At 50.3% G+C, this 24,711-nt stretch overlaps 1 protein-coding gene across 1 annotated transcript in view; it reads right to left on the minus strand.

The window, feature by feature from the left end:
* Positions 1-2,292: 2,292 nt before the first annotated feature.
* The window catches only part of PCP4 (Purkinje cell protein 4), a 59,347-nt gene continuing 36,928 nt past the window's right edge, over positions 2,293-24,711 (minus strand). The window contains exon 3 of the mRNA XM_084800810.1: positions 2,293-2,691. Within this exon, the coding sequence (XP_084656936.1) occupies positions 2,564-2,691 (128 nt within the window). The 3' untranslated portion in view covers positions 2,293-2,563. The remainder of the gene's footprint in view (positions 2,692-24,711) is intronic.

Genomic DNA, 24,711 nt, shown 5'->3' on the forward strand with positions numbered 1-24,711 from the left:
CAAGGTCAGGTCCATGCTTAGGGTCCCTACCTGAAGTTCAGGTAACCATACCACAGCGGGCTCAACCTAGAGCAGAGGATCTTCTTGCTTGGTGCCCCTGTGGCAGCTGCCAGAGTTGATTATCCAGGAACCCCCACCATCTTTGAGCTTGCTCCAATGGAGTCCTCATCCCTGGGGGAGGCACATGTGGGTCTCCCAATCACTGCTTTGCTGCCACTGCTCCACGCTCTACCCATCTCCATCCTCCGCATCGGTGGTTGTCTGCCCCTCCCCCACCAGTCTTCCCCCAAGCGGCCCCGCCCTGCCTCGCCACCACAACACAACAGCTCAGTGGAAGGACCCAGTGGACCCAGTGCTCACTGCTGCTCCAAGCTACAGACACTCTGTGGCACACTCTGAAGGAACCGCTTCCTTCTTCCCAGACGAACACTGAACCACACAAGAAAAAGCGCTCCTTAACCCGGAACCACAAGCTGCTTCCTCTACGTCTGCTGTTCTCCACACACCTAACCCAGGCTTCTGATGGGAAACAAACTTCTCACCCCCAAGGACTAGAGCTTCGGATCCACACGAGTCTGCCTAGGAAGTGAAAAGCTAAACTCATCCCTAGTGCTCAAAGGCAATCAACTGCACCCTTGCCCCTGGCTGCAATGGAAGGCACATATCAGAGCACCTGAGGGACCTCTCCAAACTCTTTCCCCATGAGACTGAGCGAGAACTCTGGACTCTTGGGGCCATCTAAAGAGATACTCCATTAGCATAAGCTGCTTTACAGAGAGTCCCTAGGAGGCAACATCTTTCTCCAGTTCGCAGGGCAAGGATCCCTTAAGATCAGGAAGTCCGAGGGTGGGGAAAGTGGTGGGGCTGGGAGCACAGGTAAGGCAGGGAGATAAGTAGAGGTGTGTGCATTTGAGTCCAGCTTACTTTACATTAGTAGCTTTAGGGGCCCTGAGCATGGCATCTTAAGCCGCCTAGTTTCTGTGACATTCATACTCCCCACTGGTCTCAGAAACTTTTGGGGGCATCTTGTCTACTGTCTTCTCAGTGCAGACCAGCCCATCAGAACCCCGGCTTACTGGCCTCAGTGGCTGTCGTTGCAGAAGTGATCCTGTTTAGTGCTCAGTAGCCAAAGTCATCAGGAGAGTTTGAACATTCCCCAGCCCCAGAGCCCAGCCCCGCCCCCACCCCCACCCCAGCAGCCTCACGGAAGAGCTAGCAGGACAGATGTCTTACACAGGACAACAAGCACGTTTTCAGGTGGATTTTTGTGACAGGCCATCCCCCACGGGCTCCAGTCTTTCTCAGGCTATGCTCCTGTCACCAGCAGAAGGGCTTTGTGACAGCATAGTGTCCCCTCTACCTCCAGCTGTTCCCCTGCCAAACCTCACTCCCCACCCCCACCTCACCCCCTATGACTCACCCACAGGCCAGCATGGAGAGTGCACGGTCAGACACTCCGCTCTGTCTTCTGACTTAAGACCTACCCAGGGCCCTGGCTGAGGAAAACACAGCCATGGACGCAAGCCATAGCATCCATGGTGACTTCTTAGAGCACAGAACATTCTTGGTGCTGGGAGGAATGTCTCTTCCATTTGAGGTTCTCCCACAGAACAGCTCAAATAAATAGCCATAAAAATGCAGGCCTCTGACGCTGCTGGTGCTTGCTGCCCAAGGCCAGCTCATAGACACACGCTCCAAGCTGGGATCTGACTCCTGACTCTGAGAGGAGCCATGCTTCCCACAAGATGGACACTTTTGATGCCCATGGAAGCTCTCTAAGGCATGCAAGGCCATGGATCTGCAAGGTTTGCACTGGGGGAAAAGCCAGGCAGCGTCTTCAAACTGTAGATTGTGATGAACAAGCTAAGGAGGTGAAAAACCATGCTGAGCACGGAGGAGGCTGGAGCGTGTACTTGCTACTTGGAGATACCCAGGGGCAAAGATGGCCCTTACAGGGTGGGGCAACCCTTCGAAGGCCTGACACACACTTGCTGAGCACACCCCGGTGGCATTCCAACCACAGAAGCCCTCCCAGACCTTGTGTATTCTCCTGGGGCAGTCATGTGTCCAGACTACATCCCACGCTCAGGAAACGCAGCCACCGGCTGGCACTCTATAAAATGAGGCAGGAATTGCGAGGTTGAGGGTTTGCAGCTCCGTCCTAGGAAAAGGACTCTGATACCTCTAAGTTTTAAGAACACAAGAGGCACAGGCGCCTGGCGTGCAGTTGTCCTTAACTGCAGGAGCCTTCCTAGTCTCACCTGATGGGAGAAATAAAGGCGGACACTCCAGTCACTCATCTGACCTCCTTTTTATTACAACATCAAGGAAAACAGTTGCAGAGGACTCATAATGGAGATACAGAGACTAAGCTACTCACAATCTCATTGTGCGCACGGGCCTCTAGGGGCGTAAATGCTATGGGTTTCTCTACATGCATTTCGGGTCTGCAGCAGGGTGTGTACGGAGTGTGGGTGGCTCTCTAGGACGGTGCTCTCTTCTCTTCTTGATGGGCGGTGGTTGAACTTGATGTCTTCAGGTGGGACGGGACAGAGCGTCCCTACTAGGACTGTGATCCGGCCTTTTTCTTCTGGAATTTTCTGAACTGGGACTGAATGGCCACAGCCGCACGCTCTGTCTCTGGGGCGTCCATGTCAATGTCGAATTCTTCTTGGACTTTCTTCTGCCCATCTGTAGCAAAAAATAAAAATTAAAATTAAAAAAAAAACCTGAAATATAAGGTGACCACCTAGCCAGAAACAAGAGCAAGAGGAAGTCTGGGTGGCCCACCCTGGCATGCCCTTGGAAATTCATTCACCCACAGAAGACAAAGCCTTGTTTGTAGAGCAAAATCCAGGGAAGCATGGTGGGATTTCCAAACGTTCAGAAGCTGCAGCTCCCTAGCTATCTGGACTCTACCCACGTGCTGATGATGGAGGTCACAGTATTGAGATGTCCTACAATGCCAGCTGATGGTCACTGTTGGAGGTCACAGTGCTGACACGTCCTACAATGCCAGCTGATGTTCACGGTGTTCATAACTAAGAGAGTGATACTTTGGAATCAGTGTGTGTTGCTAATGAGATTTGCTCATTGTTTTCCAGGCTCTGCTGGTGGGCATTTTCATAGCCAAATGACACTATTTGACCATCGCCATAAGATTGCACTTCCAGAAGTTATACGTTGTCATCCTGTAAAGCAAGCTGTTGTTTCTACATAGGCAGAGAGGCCCATGCACACAGACACGGTTGCTGAAGACAAGTTACAAACCAGCTCCAAGTGATGACTTGAGGTGATTATGCCTTTTTGCTAGGTATTTCCTGAGCATGGGCCAAAAGTTAAAAAAAAAAAAAAAAACTAAGCAAAATCCTCCAGCCAGAGAAGGGAGCATGGACTTTTTTTTTTTACATCCTCCCACCCAATGAAGGCTGAACACTAATGTCATCAAAAGAATCATTTGTCCTTTTTGAAGCAGAAACTGGGGCCTCAGCCCAGACTCGGGGTGACTTCTTGTACAGTTGAATGGAAGGTGCCCATGAGAGCAAACCTGCTCATTTGTTAAGCCTAGGGCCAGGCTTGGTTGCCACCCTGGACTAGAACATAGAGCCAAGAGGCTAGCTAGGTAAAACAGAGAGCGAGGAGGGTAAGATGTGCCAGCAATGACAGATGACAAATATAGATAATAGATAAATAATAGATATATAGACGATAGATAAGATAGACTTTGGATAGATAGATAGATAGATAGATAGATAGATAGATAGATAGATAGATGATAGATAGATAGATAGATAGATGGATAGATAGATAGATAGATAGATAGATAGATAGATAGATGAGTGGCAGGCAGACAGGTAAGTGGTAGGTGGAAGATGGATGATAAATGGCAGACATGAAGGAGAACCCACTTATTTCAGATGCCCCCTGGCATGGCATTTCCACTGCAGACCCTTAAGCAGGCTCCTCTCAGTTTTCTTAGCTACTAAGCAGGTTCCGTCTGGAGCACTCAAGCATCCTCCACTCCTCCATCTGGAAGTGAGCGATCTGCCCCTAGCCTTGCGAGCCTTGTTAGTGTGATGGGTTTGTGACCTAAACCAAACAACTTTCCTTCCTAACTCGCTGCCATGACTACAGGAGCTGGGACTCAGAGTGCATTGTATGGGGGATGCTGAGGGGCATCTGTCATGATCCACTGGGCCCAGCAGGGAGAGACGATGGCTGGCAGGATGCTTGCAGGTGCATCCTTCCCCGTCAAGTAGCCCTTAGCATGTTGATCCACACTGCAGTGGGTGCTTCAGGGCCACAGGAAAGGCTAGGAGTTGCCTGCAACCCAAGCAGATGCTGGGAAATGTGAGGTAATGTTACCCACTGGCCTGGAACTAAACAGCAAATATCTGGCAGACATGCAGCAAGAATCGTAGCTCTGTGCTAATATCAACACTGTGTGTGGTGGCTCTGTAGCTCTGTAAGTTGTCATTTGTCATGGGGGTGGGGGGTGGAGGGAGAGGGAGGGGGGAGAGGGGAGGGGGGAGAGGGAGGGGGTCGTACTTCTGATCCTCCCATCTCAGAGGGGAGCCTGCGTCCACTGTGAAGTGATGGGATGGGGAAATTAGTTACAACTCAAGGGAGAGGTTTTTTTTTGTTGCTATTTTTTTTTTTCAGATTAAAAACTGTTTCTGCAGCCCACGGTTTTTGAAGGGTCTGATCCATCTTCTCCCTTTTGTAATAATGGGAAAAAAACCAATAATTTTATGTTTTGACAAATGATAAATGAAGATGCAGGAAATTATGTATATGTAGGGAACCCAAGATGCCGTCGTAAAGACAGGTCATAAAAATCTATTTTTACAGTTCAGTCTTAAACTAATATCGTCCACCAAAATTGATTTATTGATCCCACCCTCGTCTGAGAACTATCACAATGCTTTACAGAGCAACTTCTGATGTTTAAGGACTTGCCACTTTGCATTCAAGATACTTTCAGAGTTTTGCCTTCCCTCAGGGCGACCTGCATTCTCAGAGGAGAAGCAGTGAGCTCCACCAAGCTGGCCGGAAACCAGAGCCAGAGTGGTGGAGAGAGAGAAGGCAGCTCATCAAATCTGATGACAGAGTTGGCACCAGCGAAGGGCCTGAGATGGTTCCATGGGGTCCTGCGAGCCAAGACTGGCCAGACCAGCCGTGGATGACCAGAACAGAAGTTGGGGAGAGCCACACACGGGTTCCCATCTCCAGGACCTTTTCTTGCTTTGCAACCTCCCGAGGTCTCCTTTTGTGTCCCTAGTGGTGATGACAGTTCAGAGGCAGGGTGACTCTAAGAGAGCCTCCCTTCTCCAGCACTCCAGAGCGAGGCTTAGGGCCCACTAACAGCAGTCACTGCTGATATTGTAAAAGTTGTCATCATTGTAGATAGGAAGGCCAAACCCCTCAGGTTCGTTTCCCTACAGATATGACATCCACCGAAAACATACCATACATGCACATGAAAACACATGTGTGTGCACGCGCACACACACCCACACCCACACCAGGCCTACACTGTGATTCCCTGGAGCCTTTATTACCCATTACTCTAACTCTTTCTTTCCATCCCTGCTCTGTCCTCACCTCCCTTTCCAGAATGTGAGCCTGGGAAGGAAGGGGCTCTGCCCTGCCTGAGGCACTCCAGCAGCTGTCCCAGGCTGTCCCAGGCTGTCCCAGGCTGTCCCAGGACCCGACACCAAACGGGTGTTCAGCTAGCGGCTGCTCGTTGTAAGCAACTGTCAAGAGAGCACACACTTCAGGCGGAGGTCTAAGACACCGTCACAACGTGCCGTAATTTCTATTAGCCCGCGGGCCCTTGTTCACACTGCCTCCATCGCTACTGTGGATTCACAACAGTTGTCTGTGGAAGTGTGGCTGAGAAACAAAGCCGCTGTGAGGCGGGCCGGCCAGAGGCCAACGGTTCATGGATGGAGGAAGGTGTGAAGATGGAGATGCAACCACAGGAGAATAGTGCAGGAAGCATTGGGGCTTCTAAGAGGGTGGGCCCAGGGAAGGGGTGGAAAAAAACAGGGTGCAGGCATGCAGGCACAGATGCCCAGAGAAGGATCCGGAAGGCACAGGTATAACCTCACACCCTAACCCTGTGGTCTGGGACCTGGAAGACGGTAAGAACAGAGCAGAGAAGGCCTGGGTGAGGATAAAGTATTTCAAGGAATAATCACTGCCAGCGGGAAGCTCTGTACAGGTTTCTCAACCCACATTGGCTGCCACTCTCAGTGTCCTAGAGAGGGCACTAGTGAGGCCCTAGTGAGGGGTGGGGCTCCTCCTACCTGTCAGGCCCTCCTCAGAAGCACTGAGGTGTGGAGCCCAGATAGAGTCAGACTCAGGGATTGCTTCAGTTGCTGTGACCCCAGGAAAGGTTCTTAGCTGCCACAGTGCTCGGTTTTCCTTTTTTAAAACACAGAAGTAAAATAATTGCTTGCTCTGGCCCCAACGTGGCAGACTAATGTGGACTACTGCAGTGTTGTGCGGCCCATCCCTCCAAACTGGAAGACTCCGCCCAGGAAGGAGGAGGCTCACTCGAGGCTCAAGAGTCAGTAATGAGGGTGGTAAACTGTCTCTAGGGCAGGAAAGCTCTTCGGGTTGGGCAAAGACTTCCAGGCATATGGTTTTCACGAGCTATCCCTCAGCATGAGTGGGCTTTGTGATGGTGCAGCTGCCTGAGTCACCCACACTTCTTCTGTAAGTAGCCCCTCACCCGTGCCTGTGGGTGAACTTGTCCTCTGTGATCTGTCCTTGCTGCCCTGAGGTGAGTGGATGTTTGCTCACATCTTCCCATGTTAAAAATGTCACACAACAGAAGCTTAGGTGAAAGTGAGACTAAGGATGGTCCCTACCACTGTGCTGGTTCCAAGGATGGTTTATAGCTCACACCGTTCTCGGTTTTCTCTTCCAAATGCAGAAGTCAAATCACTTCCTTCCCTAGCTCCCAACTGGGTTGACACCTTATTATAAACTAAACTTTAATATAAACAGGACCAGGCTACCTGTGGCCAGGGCTACAGAGGCAGACAGAAGGGGCCTGGGCGAGCATGAGACACGTAGACCCTGGGGTCTCTGCACCTGCCTATCGATGTGACTCACAAGTCACTTGTGCCCTAATTCAGAGAAAAAATGGCACGCACCATCATGGACGGCTTGCTTCATGCTCGGCCTAGGCAGCTAAGTATGTCTGGCTTGTTAGAGAAACGGTCCCAGCTGTGTGGCTCAAGCTGTGGAAAACATATTCAAAACATAGTAAGGACCAACCACCCACACCACCCAGTGCTGGGCACAACTCACAAGTCAGAGAATGTAGAGATACCAGACACTGCAAAAGGGCCCAGCCCGGTCTCCATAACTAGGAGGGCCCTGAACATGCCAGGGACCTCTGCACAGATGCTCTATCCAGGAGAGAGTGATATGTCTACATTTGCAGCAGATAAAAAGTGTCATTGTCCTTCCTGCCTGGCAGCGGAACCCTTTCATCTCTATTAATTGTCCCATAAAGGTGTTTGAAGGCTTGTCTCTGGACTGGGTGGGCTCCACCTGGCACTTTTATTTAGGATGCTACTGCCTGGATTGGAAAAGCCTACGTCAGCTGCCTCCATCGGTGGCTTTGATCGCTCTGAACAGCAGTATTTTTCCATAACACTCCAGCCCAGGACTGAGCAGACAGCATTTGCATCTGCCTGGAGTTCTGGAAGCCTGTTTCCTTCCGCACGGACAATAAAAATGCTGAATCTGATCACAGAGTGGTCAGGAGTGGGGGGCAGGGCGGGGAGGTGTCCATGCTACCCAGCAGACTCTGTGTAAGAGCTGGCAACTCCCTCAGAGAATGGTGACAGCCCTGACTTCCCGAGCATCCGCTGAAGAGAACAACAGCCCTCATAGCCACGACGACACTTTGTGACAATTTGTCTGACCTTGCCATAGTAGCATTAGGGTGACCCTGCAAAAAGACTTCATTTTAACCAGTCTTCCTTTATAAAGCATGAAATAGATCTTGCCCCGCAGGCTTCCCTGGGTTTCTTTTTTTCAAGACAGGGTTTCTCTGCGTAGCCCTGGCTGTCCTGGAACTCTCTTTGTAGACCCTTCGAACTCACAGAGATCTGCCTGCCTCTGCCTCCCAAGGGCTGAGATCACAGGCGTGCGCCGCCACACCTGCCTCTGGGTTTTCTTGCAAAGGTAAGAGAAGGAATCTAAGGTCCACCGACTGAAGAAAGTCCCAAAGCCTCTGGCCGCGTCATGAGAACTCAGAGCTTGGTGTGAGCGTTGCTGGCTTCTGACAGGCACTGAGTCTGGTGTGGTGGCCGCAGTCCTTAGGTCTGCCCACCCGCCAGCCTGTCAGTCAGCTGAGGTCACTGTGGCATAACACAGCTCAAGACACACAAATTCGCTCTTGTCTGGAGGGTGGCAATCTTAAAGAGGTGTCAGCAAGGCTGGCTTCCCCTGAGTCCTTTCTTTCAGTCTCCTAGCGGCTGCCCTCCCACTGTGCACATGTATGGTGACTAATATATGCAGAGACCCTCTTCCTAACAGTCTCAGCCCTGCTGGATTACCATTCACCCTAACCGCCTCAGCGAGCGCAAGTCACCTCTGTAAAGATGCTGCCGCCACCACCACCACCACCACCCCTGCATCAGTCACATTTAGAGGTACAAGAGGTCAGCGTTTCAAAGAGAGTTGTGGAGGAGAGTCACAGCCCAGCCTATGACGGCCCCTCACTAACTCTGGGGCTTAATGGGTTTCTGAGCCACTTGGCTGTGTTTGGTTTCTGCGTCTCTGTATGCTACTGTGGAAATGTTTGTTGTGCAGGTCTTACAAGGCCAGAGATCGCAGTATAGCTCATCCAAGACCACCTGGGGAGTACTGGATAGGGCTCACTCCGAACCCAGTGTGGTGTGGGCCTGCTGCAGTGCTGCCCTGTGTATGCTCCATAGACCTGGGCCTGGATGATGGATGGACAGACAGATGGGACAGACAGACACTGGCATGCAGCAATTAGCATAGCAGTGGGACAAATCACAACCTCAGAGCTCCTAGTCTAAACACAGGAGTCAACCAATTAGCATCTGAAAAGTCCACCTGCTGACCAGCAGGGGGTCCTCAGTGAGCTCTACCCAACCTTTGACCAGCAGGGGGTCCTCAGTGAGCTCTACCCAAACGCTGACCAACAGGGGGTCCTCAGTGAGCCTTATCTCTGTTCTGGGGTCTGGAGAGCAAGCAGAGAATGTACTCAAGCTCATGATCCCCAGAGGAAAGCAGAAAATAAATAAATATGCTCATTAAAAAGTATAATTTTACAGAGTCCCAAACCAGAGCAAGGTGCCAACCTAGACAGGAATCACACACACACACACACACACACACAGAGAGAGAGAGAGAGAGAGAGAGAGAGAGAGAGAGAGAGAGACAGAGACAGAGACAGAGAGAGACAGAGAGAGAGAGAGACAGACACACAGACAGACACACAGAGAGAGACAGACAGAGACAGACAGACAGACAGACAGACAGAGATAGAGAGAAAGAAAAAGACAGAGACAGAGAGATAGAGACAGACAGAGGTGGCTATCAAGTTAGCTACCAGCAAGAGGCCAGCCTGTGAGGGACAGGTCCAACCCATCTCCCCAGGAAGAGACGCTAGAGCAAAACTTCTCCATGGCTCAGAAATGACAGTTGGTGAGCTGTTCCCCATCCCCGCAGGCACAATCTAAGTAGCAGACTTCAAGTCCTTAGAAATTCACAGCGGTGAAGTCACCCCGAGCATGACAAAGCTATTCAGAGACCCCACCCCAGGCCAAGAGAGGGTGAAGGGTCTGACATGCAGCAGAACTTGCACGTATGTCAGAGACGCGGTGTGTGCAGCACAGTAGTGGAGAAGCTGTGGGTTCGATCCCTAGCAGGAGTCAAAGACATTGCGGAATGTGTTTCCCTGCATATGTGATATTCATTGAAAACACACTATGCATGCTCATGCACGAGTACACACGCACACACACACACACACACACGTGTGCACACACATCATATCTACCCCTGACCTTGAATCCTTTTGTTTCCAGGTACCGTGACCTCATTGTCTCATGGTCCTAGCAGTAAATCATGAACACGCAGTTCTCGGTTCTAACACACCCTCCACGGCACACACACCCGTGTGCGCGCACACACATGCAAAGGCTGCCATTTACATAATCACAGCTCTCCACAGTTTGAGCTTTATTTGACAGAAACTAATTACCTCCCGAGGCCTAATCCTGTAGATCAGAAATCGGCACATAAGCAGTAAATTGGGATATAATTGTCCTGAGTGGGAGTTTCCCTTCGTTAGGAGCAAAGCACATAGCGTACTATAAAAGGACTGAAACCTTAGCGCTCCATAAGGAAATAACAGGAATTTAACTTAAGCACGCCCTGCAAGTGGGGTATGTGAGTGCCGAGGCTTGCGGGATGTTCCACCGTCTTTCAAAGTATAATATTAACTCTAAAAGAATTAGCCTATGACTTGTGTTGCCCTTGACATAATTAAGCCAGTCCACACAGAGCCCCTGGGGGACCAGAGCTGAATCCACAGCTCTCTCTTATCAAAGCCATGTGGAGCCAGTATGGGTTCTTTCTGAGGACCCAAACCTTACCCTTGGGATGAAGAAAGCCAAAATGATGTGGGGCGGGGCGGGCGGGGGGGGGGGGGCGGGAAGCACAGAAATTAAGAGTTTTAATTCGTTAAGCCTCAAAATGGTTGAAGACACATTCAGACCATAAGACAGCCAGTGTGTAGTAGACAAAGTCATTTTCTTCCCCAAAAGTAAAATTAACAATAAAAAGAACTTTATTCACATGAGCAGATTACACTGCTGACATTGAACACTGTATTTTATGAAGTGACCATTTAAAAAAAAAAAAGACAAAGTGTTCTTAAAAATCTGGAAATAGGGCAAACAGAGGTTCAAGGCTTCCCTCCTCAGCAAGGCCTGGCTGGGTGAGAAAGGGTCATTCCTGAGCTGAGTGTGAAGTGTGATCACAGCAAGCCACAGAGCAAGCCATAGAGCAAGTCACACAGCAAGCCACAGAACGAGCCACAGAGCGAGCCACAGAGCAAGCCATAGAGCGAGCCACAGAGCAAGCCATAGAGCAAGTCACACAGCAAGCCACAGAACGAGCCACAGAGCAAGCCACAGAACGAGCCACAGAGCGAGCCACAGAGCAAGCCATAGAGTGAGCCACAGAGCAAGCCATAGAGCAAGTCACACAGCAAGCCACAGAACGAGCCACAGAGCAAGCCACAGAACGAGCCACAGAGCGAGCCACAGAGCAAGCCATAGAGTGAGCCACAGAGCAAGCCACAGAGCAAGCCATAGAGCAAGTCACACAGCAAGCCACAGAACGAGCCACAGAACGAGCCACAGAGCGAGCCACAGAACGAGCCACAGAACGAGCCACAGAGCGAGCCACAGAGCTCCCGCTGCCTCCTACAGCCATCTCTGTGCTTTCTGCACAGGGGCAGCTGGTGTGGACAATAACAATTTTCCAGTTCTCTGCAAAGAGCAGAGATTAATGTGCAAGGGCCGGCATTAGCCACGGCAGGCAAGAGGACTTCCTGCTTTGTGATGTTCACACCAAAACACGGTCCCCATCCCTTCAAACCCCTCACTCATCAGCTCAGGCTAGCCCCTTCTTTGATGCACACAGCTTTTCCCAAGGGAGAGCAATTCTTTGTCCTAAAATAGAGGTATCCTGAGACCTACTGTCCAGGGCTGTGTGGCTTGGCCCTCGGAGGACGGGGAAGCCTAATTTGGTCGTCTGTAAAGGACGGTTTACTCTGGGCTTCTCATGACCACCATCCTATCTCCAGCTCCGTGGAGCTGTGTCTGGCTTACATGACCCCGCCAACTGCATGCTCTTAACTAGTCAAGTGTGTGCAGATATGCATGCACGGAAGAGAAAGAGCCATCAGGGGATCTAGTATCCCTCAAGTTTTTCACCCCAAAAAGCCAATAATAATTTTGCACAGGAAAGGCAAAACTCATTTTTAGTCATGTTCAGTTTCCAGATCTGATGTGACAAAAACAATACCAGGTGGAGTGGGGTCTTAAGAAACACACACTGACTGCCCCACCCCCACCCAACCCCCCCTTTGGGGCTGGAAGTCAAGATCAAGGCTAAAGTAAAGTGGGTTTCCCCTGATAGTGTCTTCCTGTCTTGTAGCTGCCCTGCACCCTTCCTGTGTCCTAAGTGGACCAGGCCACTGCATGTGCCCCGTGTCCTGGCCTCCTCTTAAAAGCATACATACGTTCCATCTGAGTTTACCTTAATTACCACTTTTAGCGAGCCTGTCCCCAGGCAGCCATACTGTAAAGGGACAGAGGTTAAGGCTTCTGCTTTTGTATTTAGGGCACAGTACTAGTCAAGACCCATCCTTTGTTAAAAGGAAAGCAATAGACCACAGGCAGGCACCCAGAGAAACGACCAGGGAGAGCCAGAGTCTGCACGTGCTCTGAGACATCCCCGTGGTCCCTTCTTGTCCCTTCCTACATTGGAAACGACATGAACAGGAATCTAGATTGAGGTGATAACGGGGACAAAGACTGAGTGCACACTGCCCTAGCCAGGTGGCCTGGCTTACTACTGTTACTATTGTTAGGGACAACAGCTGGCTGGCTCACCCAGTGCCCTCTTCTTTGGGTTCCTTCCTGCACTGAGGAGGCTGAGCTAGAGGAATTAAATCTTGGGTGGATTCACGGGAGGGGAACTCTGCTGACTAAGTCACCTCCAGCCAATGTGTGCACTGCCAGGATCCAAGATGGAGGTCGGGAGCCCCGGGGGAACAGCCAAGAACAGGGGGACCCCACCTCCAGCCAGCACTGGGAGTCTAATGTAGGGGGTTCTCCGAGCAGCACAGGCACCTCACCTAGTGCCCTCTGCCTGGTGCGCTGTGCTCAGATGCCTGAAGAGCCATGCATGCTCCTGCTGGAAGGACCTCAAACACTTCCTCCTGCATCCTGCCCAGCTGGGTGGTGCACACAGCCAAGCTGGTTCTGCGATTCCCAGAAGTCCTGTGAGACATGTATGCCCCCTAATAAAGAGCTCCCTATGGGAACATGCAATCCCAGCTCCTGTGGTCTTGTCCTTGCCTCCTGCATCAGGGGCAGGGGACCATGTGCTTTGACCGACAGGGCTGCAAGGTCTCCCTACCTTAGTATGAACAATACCACAGGCCTTAGCGTTAGTGGAGAACAGCTTGAAGGAAGGAATGTGCTAGAACTTTTAGGGGTGGTGAGGACCTCTCAGTAGCAAACTGCTGAGGTGAAGGAGGGCAAAAGAGGGGTGTCACGCTCCCCTCCTTCACCCTCCATCAAAGAGCGTCTCCGACAAGCACCCTGCGCTTCACGGCTTCCTCCGTCAGACAGCAGCTGGGACAAATGTGCTCAAGAAACCCCAAGTACAGATGCATGTTGTAACATCAGCTCGCTGCCTCTACCCATCCTGTTTTCTTAGCTATACAAGCCCTGACGATGCTTCTCCAGACGGAAGCTTCTAGCTTCCCTGCCGCTGGGTGTGACTACACAGCTACGTTGTGACGTCACATGAGCAGGAAAAAACGTCCCCTCCCTTCCCCCACTTCCTCTGCTGTGTGCTGTCTGAACTGTGGGTGCAATGGCGAATGCTCAGACAGCCACACTGAACCACAGAGGCGAGAGTCCATAGCCCAAGGAAAGATGAGCGGTTATAGGGAGCTTCCACACTCCTTCTGCTGAGAGAAGAATGTTCTTGCGTATTATGTACGCTGTTGTTATTTGTGCTCTCAGCTTCCATCAGTGGCCCTCATGTACTCACACATATGTCAAAACCAACATATGACATATGTGGACACACTGAATTTAAGGTAATAATGGGCATCCAAAGGCATACCGCAGAGGTCAGGGATTTTTTCCCCTCTTGGCTTCTCTTTCTGCTGAGTGCATCTGTCCACTCTCTGATTTGGGTGACCATTTCTTCACACTGTTATGTCTCTGAGAACCTCAGCTTTGGGCAGGCATGGAGGTGTGAGCCTTTGATCCAGCTACACTGGAGGCTGAGGCAGGAGGATCAGTTCAAAGCCAGCCCAAGCAACTTGGCTTTCAGACCTTGTCTCGAGATAAAAAGCGCTCAAGGGACCATGAATGTATCTCAGGGGCAGCATGCTTACCCACCGTCTACCAGGCTCTAGGTTCAAGCCTGAGTCCTGGAACATCTCCCATGATCCTTTGCATCTACACCATTTACCAGCCAGTAGTTGTAGGCACCCTTGCTTTTTTATGATCTTTCCCCTTGCAGAGTGTGGCATCTGCTTGTCACTTGACAGCCACCTATTGAGAGAGCCTGGCTCTTCCAGGACTTGACAACACAAAAAGTGGGCGGGGCAGGTGCAGCCACTAGAAAGGGACATCTCCTCCACTGTCACCGACTCCTTTCTCTCTGCTTTAAATGTTTAATTTTAAACTCTTTCTACGGCCTCCGAATAACCAGTCCTTTTTCTTTCTCTGACCTTGTCTGGGCCTCCCAGGCATCAACTGTTCGTTGTCATCCAAACTCCCAGACACGCATCTCAGAGGAGCGAACTCTGAAAACTTTCTACTCTCCAACATCTCCTATGTTTTCAGTAGGAAGAATAAGTCAGACACCAACAGAAACGCAGGGCAGCAAGAGGCTGACAAGGGGACCCATTAGCCTCTCCACCACGCAGACCCGCATTCACCGAGTGTCTGCAACTTTCCCCACCTCATAGTCCACGGGGAAGCCAACGGGGAGAAGCAGGCGTGTACGTACACCCCAGGACACTGAAGGAAAAAAGGCTCATCAAGTGTGACAGTTAAAAGTGCATGCGTACACACACACACACACACACACACACACACACACACACACACAAAGTACCAGGCAAACCTCAGCCTTTCTCCTCCCTGCACCCTCCTCACTGCTTCCTGACTAAAATGCTTCCCTGGCAGTGTGCACCGCCTGGAGTCACCCTTAGCTGATAAGGCCTGGCTCTCTGCGGCCCTCATGGTCGTCGAGCTGGGCTCTATCTCCTGGCTCCTAGCTGTTCAGCTCTGTGCCGCCAATCCAGGCAGACAGCTGCTTTTCTTTGCATGTTGTCAGAGATTCCTGAACCGTCTTTTCTGGATGCGAACGGATTGAGCCCATTGTGCATGGGTTTTGCTTCTGGGTGCAAATCTCTAAATGGAATTCTGAAAGGGCATATGCAAAGTTACCAGAGACTAGCCCATCAGGGTTAGGCACAGCTGAGTAGCGGTGCACTTTACCTGGGCCGGCACCAGCTTCAGGGCTCATGTGTGTGGCTTTGGATGTGTTGATCCAAGCAGATATTAACATCACTGTGGAAAGTCTGCCCTCTGTGGTTTGTTTGTTTGTTTGTTTGTTTGTTTGTTTGAGACAGGGTTTCTCTGTGTAGCCTTGACTGTCCTGGACTCACTCTGTAGACCAGGCTGGCCTTGAACTCATAGAGATCCACCTGCCTCTGCCTCTGCTTCCCAGAGTGCTGGGATTACAGGCAGGCGTCACTGCGCCCGCCTTCTCTGTGTATTTTTAAAACATGGTTGAACATTGGTGTAATGATACAGAAAGGACAATGATAGGAGTCGGATCAACAACACACACTTCCATGTGTGCAAAGCTGTGTGCTGAGTACCAGAAACCAGCCCGGGCAACTGAGCAGCATGCTCTGGTGTCCGGGCCACCGCTGCACACTTCCACTGACCCACATCTGAAGTGATCTGAAGTGCGCAGCCCTGTGGAAGGAAGGCTGCCCACTGTCCGCCCTGTGGAAGGAAGGCTGCCCACTATCCGCCCTGTGGAAGGAAGGCTGCGCACTGTCCGCCCTGTGGAAGGAAGGCTGCGCACTGTCCGCCCTGTGGAAGGAAGGCTGCCCACTGTCCGCCCTGTGGAAGGAAGGCTGCCCACTGTCCGCCCTGTGGAAGGAAGGCTGCGCACTGTCCGCCCTGTGGAAGGAAGGCTGCCCACTGTCCGCCCTGTGGAAGGAAGGCTGCGCACTGTCCGCCCTGTGGAAGGAAGGCTGCCCACTGTCCGCCCTGTGGAAGGAAGGCTGCGCACTGTCCGCCCTGTGGAAGGAAGGCTGCGCACTGTCCGCCCTGTGGAAGGAAGGCTGCCCACTGTCCGCCCTGTGGAAGGAAGGCTGCCCACTGTCTGCCCTGTGGAAGGAAGGCTGTCTTAGGAGCCCAGGCAAACACTGGCTGACTAGCTGGAAACCACTCCTCAGAGGCGGGCCGCCTGGAACTTAAGCCTTGTTCTACTTCCCAGGAATGTAGGCCCAGATGTTATAAAAATGAAGCAGAAGGGAAAGCCGGGCTCAGGAGATGGACCAGTTATGGGGACCTGTGCCGGAACACCAGAGCACACCTTGAAAATGAATGTCAACCAATGCAGCATGTGTGTGTGTGTGATCTTGGCATGAGAGAGGTGGAAACAGGCAGCTTCCTGAGGCCCACTGGCCAGCCTAGACTAGATGTTACATGGGAGATACAGGCCAGTGAAATAGACCCTGTCTCAAAAATTTAAATTTAAAATTTAAAATAAACCCTCAGTCATAGACCTAGGGGAGGGGAATAGGGTGAAAGCAGGAAGGAGGGAGGAATGGGAGGATATAAGTGATGGGATAACAATTGAGTTGTAATCTGAATAAATTAATTAAAAAAGAAAAAAAATTAAAAAGAAAAAAGGTAGACAATGCCACAGTGCCCTAGGAATAACACTTATGGTTATCTTCTGGCTTTCACACATACTCACACACACATGCACACACCATAGACACACACACACACACACACACACACACACACACACACACACACAGTGAAACTGAAACTCAAGAAGAAATGACATGCTACTCTAGGCAAGGTGGCATCCTGGGCTCAGTAACACTGGCATGCTTAGTGTTGGCTTTAAGCAGCTCATAACAACGCCCTGCTGGTGACCAATCCCAGGAAGTCCTGCAATACTGCTTCCCAGGGCCGACAACCTCCCAGCCTCCTTCATGCTAGAGCAGGGAGTGACAAAGGAGAGCCAGCTACTTTAGCCATTATGCAATGTGACCTGCGGACAGATGCACCCTCCCTTGAAGCATTGTCATCATTAGCAGAGGTGACAGGGGCCTTTCTGTTTAGATCCATGGTCTGTGGGCAGCGGTAAAGTACCCATTTGCACTGCAGGTGCCCAAGGGACAGTAACCGGAACTGGAAAGGGTTGCAATTTGGACCGAATGCTTTAAATGGCATCTGGCATCAGTGTGGTATAGCATGGAAACGCCTCCCAAGAGCCATTGCAGCCCACCTCTTGCAGAGTCCTTTTCAGCTGACTCCAGACAGGCACAACAGCAGGGAATTACACTCCACCCACTGTGAGTGACCAGGGTGACCTGATGGGCTATTTCAATCCCAGACACATAATTGGCAGGATTTTGTTCAACTGTGGGATGCGTGGACAAAATAAGACTGGATTTGTACCTGTGTGTGGCTCACAACATCTTCTAACCCTAACTCACTCTCCCGAGAGCATATCTAGCTGCTAACTTCAAAATTACACATCTGCTCTTCCACACAGGCCATAGTTTAGGGCATCAATAAAGGAGACAAATTAAAGTCTTTCAACAACTAGTTCTCACTCAGGACCAGTGACCAGAACTGGGGCAGGCAGAGCGTGACCACTTCAGGCATGTTTTCTATAAGGCTCAGAGCCAAGTGGCATCGCCCTGGCTGACAGCTAAAACAATTGTGATATTATAAAAGATAACCAGGGTATTCTGGCTGAAAACAGCAGAAATAATTTAATTGCAGGTGTCGAGAGCACGGCTACAAGAGGAGCTCACGCCTGTCTGTGGTGCGTGGGGCACTGCTGTGGGCACCTGTGCTCTCCTGAGTACTGGTCACAGGTCCCGAAGACACTGGGGTGATGTCCAGGAAAAGAAAACTCTTTCCACAGTGCGCATTCAGCTAGATGTAAATGTGATTTTTTTTGTAGGTAAAAGATTGACTTTTCATACACGCCGTCACAGTCTTTGTGAGTTCGTGTGTGCATCAATCAGTCGTGTTGTGCGTAAGATGCACCATCTCCTCGGCGTCATTCATCACCTCTGGCTCTTACCATTTCCCTCTTGTAACCCTCTTCACACGGATCCCTGAGCCCTGACAGGAGGGGCTTGATAAAGACACCACATTCAGTGCCAAGTGCTCCAAGCCTCTCCCTGTCTGCACATGGCCCATGTGTGGGTCTCTGTGCTGATTCCTACCCTACTGCAAGCAGCTTGTGTGACCGATGGGGTAGCAGTGTGTGTGCCTCTGGGAGCTGATTTATTACAAGTTTGAGAGGGGAACTGGGCACTAAGTCCCAGCCCTAGCAGGAAGCTGTTTACGATTGAAAGCTGCTCCACAAAGGAAAGCCAGTTTTCTTCAGTGGAGTGTCACTGCGTGCATTGACACACTACAGGGCAGGCCCACGCTCAAAAATAGCTGGTGAGCACAAAAAAAAATTTGAGATGGGGAAGGGAGGGGGAAGGGAGGGAGAAGGGAGAGGAGGGAGAGAGAGAGAGAGACAGAGAGACAGAGAGAGAGAGAGAGAGAGAGAGAGAGAGAGAGAGAGAGAGAGAGAGGAAAGGTTGCTTGTTTTGTTTTATTATGTTTGAGTTTTGGTTTTAGCTTTTCAGAAGAAAAAGAACACGAAGTTGGGTAAGTGATCTGGGAAGATCTAGAAGAGGGAAAAGAATATCATTAAAATATATTCTAAACAATTTCTCAAAAATAAAAAGATTAACAAATTTTTTTCTCTAAGAAGTTTAGAACGAGTTCTCCCATTTTCCCGTTTTGTTGAAATACTTACACAATAACTCTGTCTTTGTGTGTTCCCTGACAGCCCCTGCTCAGCACCCATCCTGCCCACTTCTTTCCCCTCCCACTGCCTCTGCCGTGTCTCTTCTTTGGCCTCATATCTAATATCCTCTTGATGTATAAGAAATAAATAAATAAAGGGAATTCATGGGCCGGGAAACGGTTCAGCTGCTAAAGCATGTACCACATTTGCCAGAGAACCAGAGTCTGGACCGCTGGCTAAATCGGCTTGTGGTACAGAGGCTCACCCACAGCTGCAGCCTTGGAAGGTGAAGTCAGGACCCAATAAGCAAGCTGGCTACTAGACCACCCTTAGCTCTGAGCTCTGTGCCTGACTGACAGATGCCACCTTGATGAATGAGATAGAGGGAAAACTGAGGAAGATTTCTGACATCAACCTTGAGCCTCTGCATGTACATGCATGTGTCCCCACACGTTCAAACACAGACACACACATGCGTGCATATACCACACATACACATGACAATATGAAAGGGGGAATTAAAATATTCTAGAGTGCAAAAAAAAAAAGGAGAGGCAGCCACAGACTCCTAAAGTGACAGTATGAGGCAGGTGACATGGCCCCACTGTGAACAGCAGAGACTGAAGCAGGCACAGCGGCCTGTTCCAGGGGAATCAGACCAACTTACTGTGGCGTGGAATTACAGACAAAGTAAGCTTTGGGATCCCGGTGCATGATGCCCCTTAGGTGCAACCCAAGCGTTAGATGCAGTGCTCTGGCCAGGCCTCAGAGGCAGCAGGCTCAGCCTGCTAGAGCCAGGAGGACGACGAAAGAAGGAAAGAGGGACTTGAGAGCCAGCTGCTGAAATGCACCTGCGCCAGTGAGGAGGGAATGGTACGCCGGCAGCCCACCCACAGACAGACAGACTGACGGGGAAAGGCCCAGGCTGAACATCTGCATCCAAGAAAGTCTTAGGAAACGATTACAGAGCTCAGAACCTCCAGGGCTCTGTCAACGACTAGCAGGTGCCTGATGACCAGCAAAAACCGACTTAACAAGACACTTCAGGTGTCCCGGCCCATCACCCGAAGCTCACTATAAAAATCCTTTCCATTTTATGGACTGATGGGCAATTGTACTTTGCTGAGTGCTTCTCAATTCCTCCTGCTGAAGGGTTTATGTCTGCTCCAAAACACGGCAGCCCTGAGTCTACAGGAAGATGGAGGCAAAAAGAAATCACCAGCCATCTGTGGTCCAAGAACTCGGTGATGCTGTGTGGTGGTGGGAGGGAAGGGGCAGGCTCTCTTGGTGCACGCGGAGCCTTCCTGGGGACAGTGGCCCTGTGAGCTGGCAGCAGAGAACAGTGCCTCTTCTCCTGTCAGCATCAGATGCAAAAACATATCTCTGATATCTGAGGAGACCATTTTCTAAATGAATGCCAGATCATGGCTTGATCTTCGGCTATCCACGGGGTGTGCAGAGGTAGGGTGACAGGGAGGGAGGAGGAAAGCACATAGGGACACTAAAGAGGGTAGTCACCGTGCAGAAATAGCAACATGCACACATGCGACATAACCGCAGACTGTTAGGCGTGTTTTCTGAGCCCATGTGAACTGAGCCCATCCAAGCAATGCGGGCTTCCGCTAACCCACTGTCACACAGATCCCCACACAAAATGGGAAGGCCTAGTAAGGAGGCCATGTCCAGGATGCAAAGGGACCTCGAGACTGGCTAAGAAGCACCTCATGTTTAGTTGGCGGGAGAAAGGTAACTTGCAGGGGAGATAAAATTGTGTGTGTTCTCATGTGTGCATGTAACGTGAGGGGGGTGCATGTCCACACATGTCGAGGCCAGTGGATCAGTTGCTGATCCTCGGGTCCTGCCCACCTTGTTTCTTTGAGATGGGGGGGGGGATTTCTCACTGGCTCAGAGTTTACCGAGCAGGCTATGTCAGCTCACCAGTGAATCCCCCACAATCCTCCTGTCTCCACTGCCCAGTGCTAACATTAAAGTGAGTGCCACCAAGCCTGGCTTGGGTTCTGTAAGTAGAAATCAGGTCTTTATGCTTGACAGCCAAGCATTCTATCGACCGGGATATCATCCGGGAAATACAATTTTTTTTTTTAGCCTAGTTAAATGAAATTTAGCAATATAGAAAAAAAATGAGTCTTCTTGTTCATGGTGAAGACGTGATAGAAACAAAGTGTCACGCCAAACAGTGCACTGTGCGCAGAGGGCTGCGTGAGGCTGGAGAGATTTGAAAACCTACCTGCAGAGGACAAATAGTGAAAGACAGACTAACAACAACACACAATTTCTGAAACTAACAACAATATTAATAAACACCTTCAAACTAATGCTAGGGAAAAAACTTGCGTATAAATTGCTCATTTTCAATCCAATGGCCACTTCTGTCCCTCTTTCTTCTTGAACCTTCCAGACACCATTTTATAATAAGCAAGGCAGTGTTCCTTTTTTTCTTCCCATGGTGTAGAGAGAAGCAATTCTCTTAACTGTACAAAGGGGTAAGATTAAAAGAAGATGTATTTGATTAACATAAAGATGTGGTCGTTTATCATGCCCTTAAGCTGCAGATCTTTCGGGTTAATTAGAAGTTTCAACCGAGGTTCCGAAGCTCAGGCAGCCAAGAAGGACCTCAAGGAAAGCAGATGGTTCCTCCGTTCTCCCCAACAAGGTCAAGCTAATGTCAGCATCTCTTCCTGAACAGCAGACTGGGAGAGACCGGTCCTGCATGCCTGTGAACCCGGGGCATGGCAGCGGTCGCTGCGGCAGCCCGTGGTGCCACCCCTCCCGTCCTCCTTGGGAACCAGCACAGCGTATCCACAGGCCCCTTCGGTGTGAGCAGGGTCTCAGCTCTCTGTCAGCTCACAGGGAGGCAGTTTCCCTAGAATCCCGTGGTGTGCTGCCGTGGGCTCGCAGAGCACACACCGGGTTTGCTCCCCGTAGTCCTCAGCCACAGCTGTCTTGAAGCTGCTCCCTTCTCCTCCCTGCTTTGAGGAAGCTGGCCTGCTGGGGTGATGCTGTTCTCTGCCTTGCCTGGGATCCACTGGCTCCTACAGTTCATGCTGCCCTGCTCCTCTGTCACCTCCCTCTGCTCCTGTCTAACCCTTTAGGAGGGATGTGAGCTCAGAGTGAATGCTAGAACAGGCCTTCTCTGTACAGGGACAGACTAATGTCACCTGTCAACACACACCTGACAGTGCCTTCCTTACATACACCAAGCCAGCCGGGAACATCATATAGCTTTACCTGTTTTTTGCTTTATCTGCACAGGAAGATAAATATCTCTGCTCCATACATTATAGTCACTTTATCGTAATGAATTCACCAGTTAAAAAAGGCATCATGTGGCATACACATGGTGTGCATGTATATACTCAGGCACACTCACATACCCACTAAATAAATCGTTTTAAAGAAGTATCACGCAGCCTCTAAACAAATGCTTGTCCAGTCCCAAACTCCACACAACTTAATAAATTTCTGGACAGTTCAACAAGCTATCCGGAAACCATGGAGCCTCACCAGGATTTCACATTTTCATTATCAATATATTTATTGACAAAGAAAAAGGGGGGAAGGAAAAAACCGGCAGAGTTAAAACTAGAAAAGCAATGAGCTTCATGTCCTCGTTAGGACTTGTACGTTCTTTGCCTGCACGTCATGTGATATCACCCTTTGTCCCCTTTTCTAACTGTTATTCTAGGCCCACATCCACAGCCACTTACACATGTGCACGAGCGCATGCTGCTTACACATGTGCATGAGCACATGATAGACTGGGATCCACAATGAGGAAGAAAGTGATTTTTTTTCCCTTTCTTTCTTTCTGAGATTAGGTGCCGTCACCATGCCTGCTTCGTCTCCGTGGAGGTGCACACAGTGCAAATGCCCTGAGAGAAGTGCATCATGGGAAGCTTGATGCAGACCCTGAGCCCACACAAGCATTCCTCTGTCCTCCCTTTAACTGGCTCTGTAGTGCTCCCTCTGCTCCTCCTAACGATGGCTCTGTGGCTTTGGTCGGGACTTTCCGGTGGGTGGCCCTAGCTGTGGATGGAAAACATGTCCATTTGCTCACTTCTCTCTAACCTGGGGCTGCCAGACACAGTGCAGAAGGTCCAGTAAAACTTTAATTTCAGATGTAAAACGTTTTTGATAGAACTATATCCCCAACCCTGCATGAGGTATATCCTAAAAATGTTTAAGCTTATCCAGAATCGAAATCTGAATGAACACACTGTACTCGGTTTGGTAAATCTTACAGCCCCGCGCATCCCTGCTGTGCTGCTGCAGCACCATCATGCCCAAAGTCCAAATAGCCACCCTGCACCCCTCAGGGCTCTGGAGTCTCCCCACAAGGTATCATGACTAGTCTCAGAAGCCATTTTCTCTCTCTTCCCTCTGTGCTTTCCTCAACTCTGACGTACACCTTTGTAGATAGTCTCTTAACAGGAGAAGCTTTGGAGTATCCATTTACAGCACTGCCAGTGTTTTCTCAGGGTCACAACAGGTACAATTGTCATTAGAGATCACAGAATACACATACACACACACACACACACACACACACACACACACAGGTGTGTGCTTCAGCTTCATCGGCTCTGATCACACTGTAGTACACAGTAAATAAGAAAATACTGAATGAATGAATGAATGAATGAATGAATGAAGTAAAAGAGAAGGAAAGATATGAGGAGAGGGAAGAGGAGAGGAGAACACAAAAGAAGAGAGGAGGAGGGGAAGGAAGAGAAAGGCAGAAGGGCATAGAGGAAGGGAAGGGAGGGCAGAGAGCTGAGCACAGTGAGGGTCTGAAGTGCTCTTGACCATGGCTGCTTTGTCCATGGCTGGGACAGGCACGAACAGCCGGTCTCTAACATGTGGCCATTCCGTACGGCTAGCCTGGGCCTCCTCAAAGCCTGGGCCCAAGGGAGCTGGCTTTCTTATGTGTTAACTGGCTTTTTCCGTGGACGGCCTTTGAGCAGGAAAGTAGACGCTGCCAACCATGAGGCTAGGCCCAGGAGCTAAGTGCATCCATTTTGCCGGCTTCTCATGGTCTGCCAGGTGTCGAGTAATTGGTAGCCATCTTTAATCTACTGCAAGGTGTGATCCAAGCAAGAAATCAAATAAAGCCACAGCCAACACCTACAGGGATCCAGGAGTCTCGGCCAAGCTCATTAAAGTAAAAATAGCAGACAGGCTTTCTGCACCTCATTTGGGAAATTAATGAGAACCCAATTAATATTTCCTTCTATTTTCCTTGATCTGGCTTTTTCCTATGCGGAATGCACTCTGGATCTGTGAGGTTTTGAGTTTCTTCAGGGAAAGCTCTTATCTGTGCAGCATTCGATTCTGGCTTAGGAGCCACTTGTGCCTCTTCAGAGAGAAAAGTCTCTCAGGGTGGCAGGGAGTGCTCGTGCGGGGATCCACTCGACCCTGAGCTCCATAAGCACCGGCGTGTGCTGTGAGCAGTGTCATTTCTATCTGGATGTGCTCAATGGCTAACGAATCCGCATCTAAACTTGAAGCTCAGTCCTTTCTGCTCCCTTAAGCTCAGTGGCAACACTTTGCACTCTTCCTAGTTACACAGTCAAGCCCGAGTATGCCTAGCAGCTCTAGCACTGCAACATGTATGTGCACAGCACAGCACATGTGTCCCGTACACACACGCATGTTTGTGTGTGGGGATGTGCAAGGCACACGATATCCTCACAAGTGTGTGGCAGGTGCACATGCACCTGTGCACACATGTATGTGGAGGTCAAAGGTCAGTGCCTGTTATCTTCCTCAGTGTCTCTTCACCGCACTCTTTGA

Source organism: Acomys minous (genome assembly GCF_964271855.1).
Source record: "Acomys minous genome assembly, chromosome: 11".
In the NCBI taxonomy this organism is placed as follows: Eukaryota; Metazoa; Chordata; class Mammalia; order Rodentia; family Muridae; genus Acomys; species Acomys minous.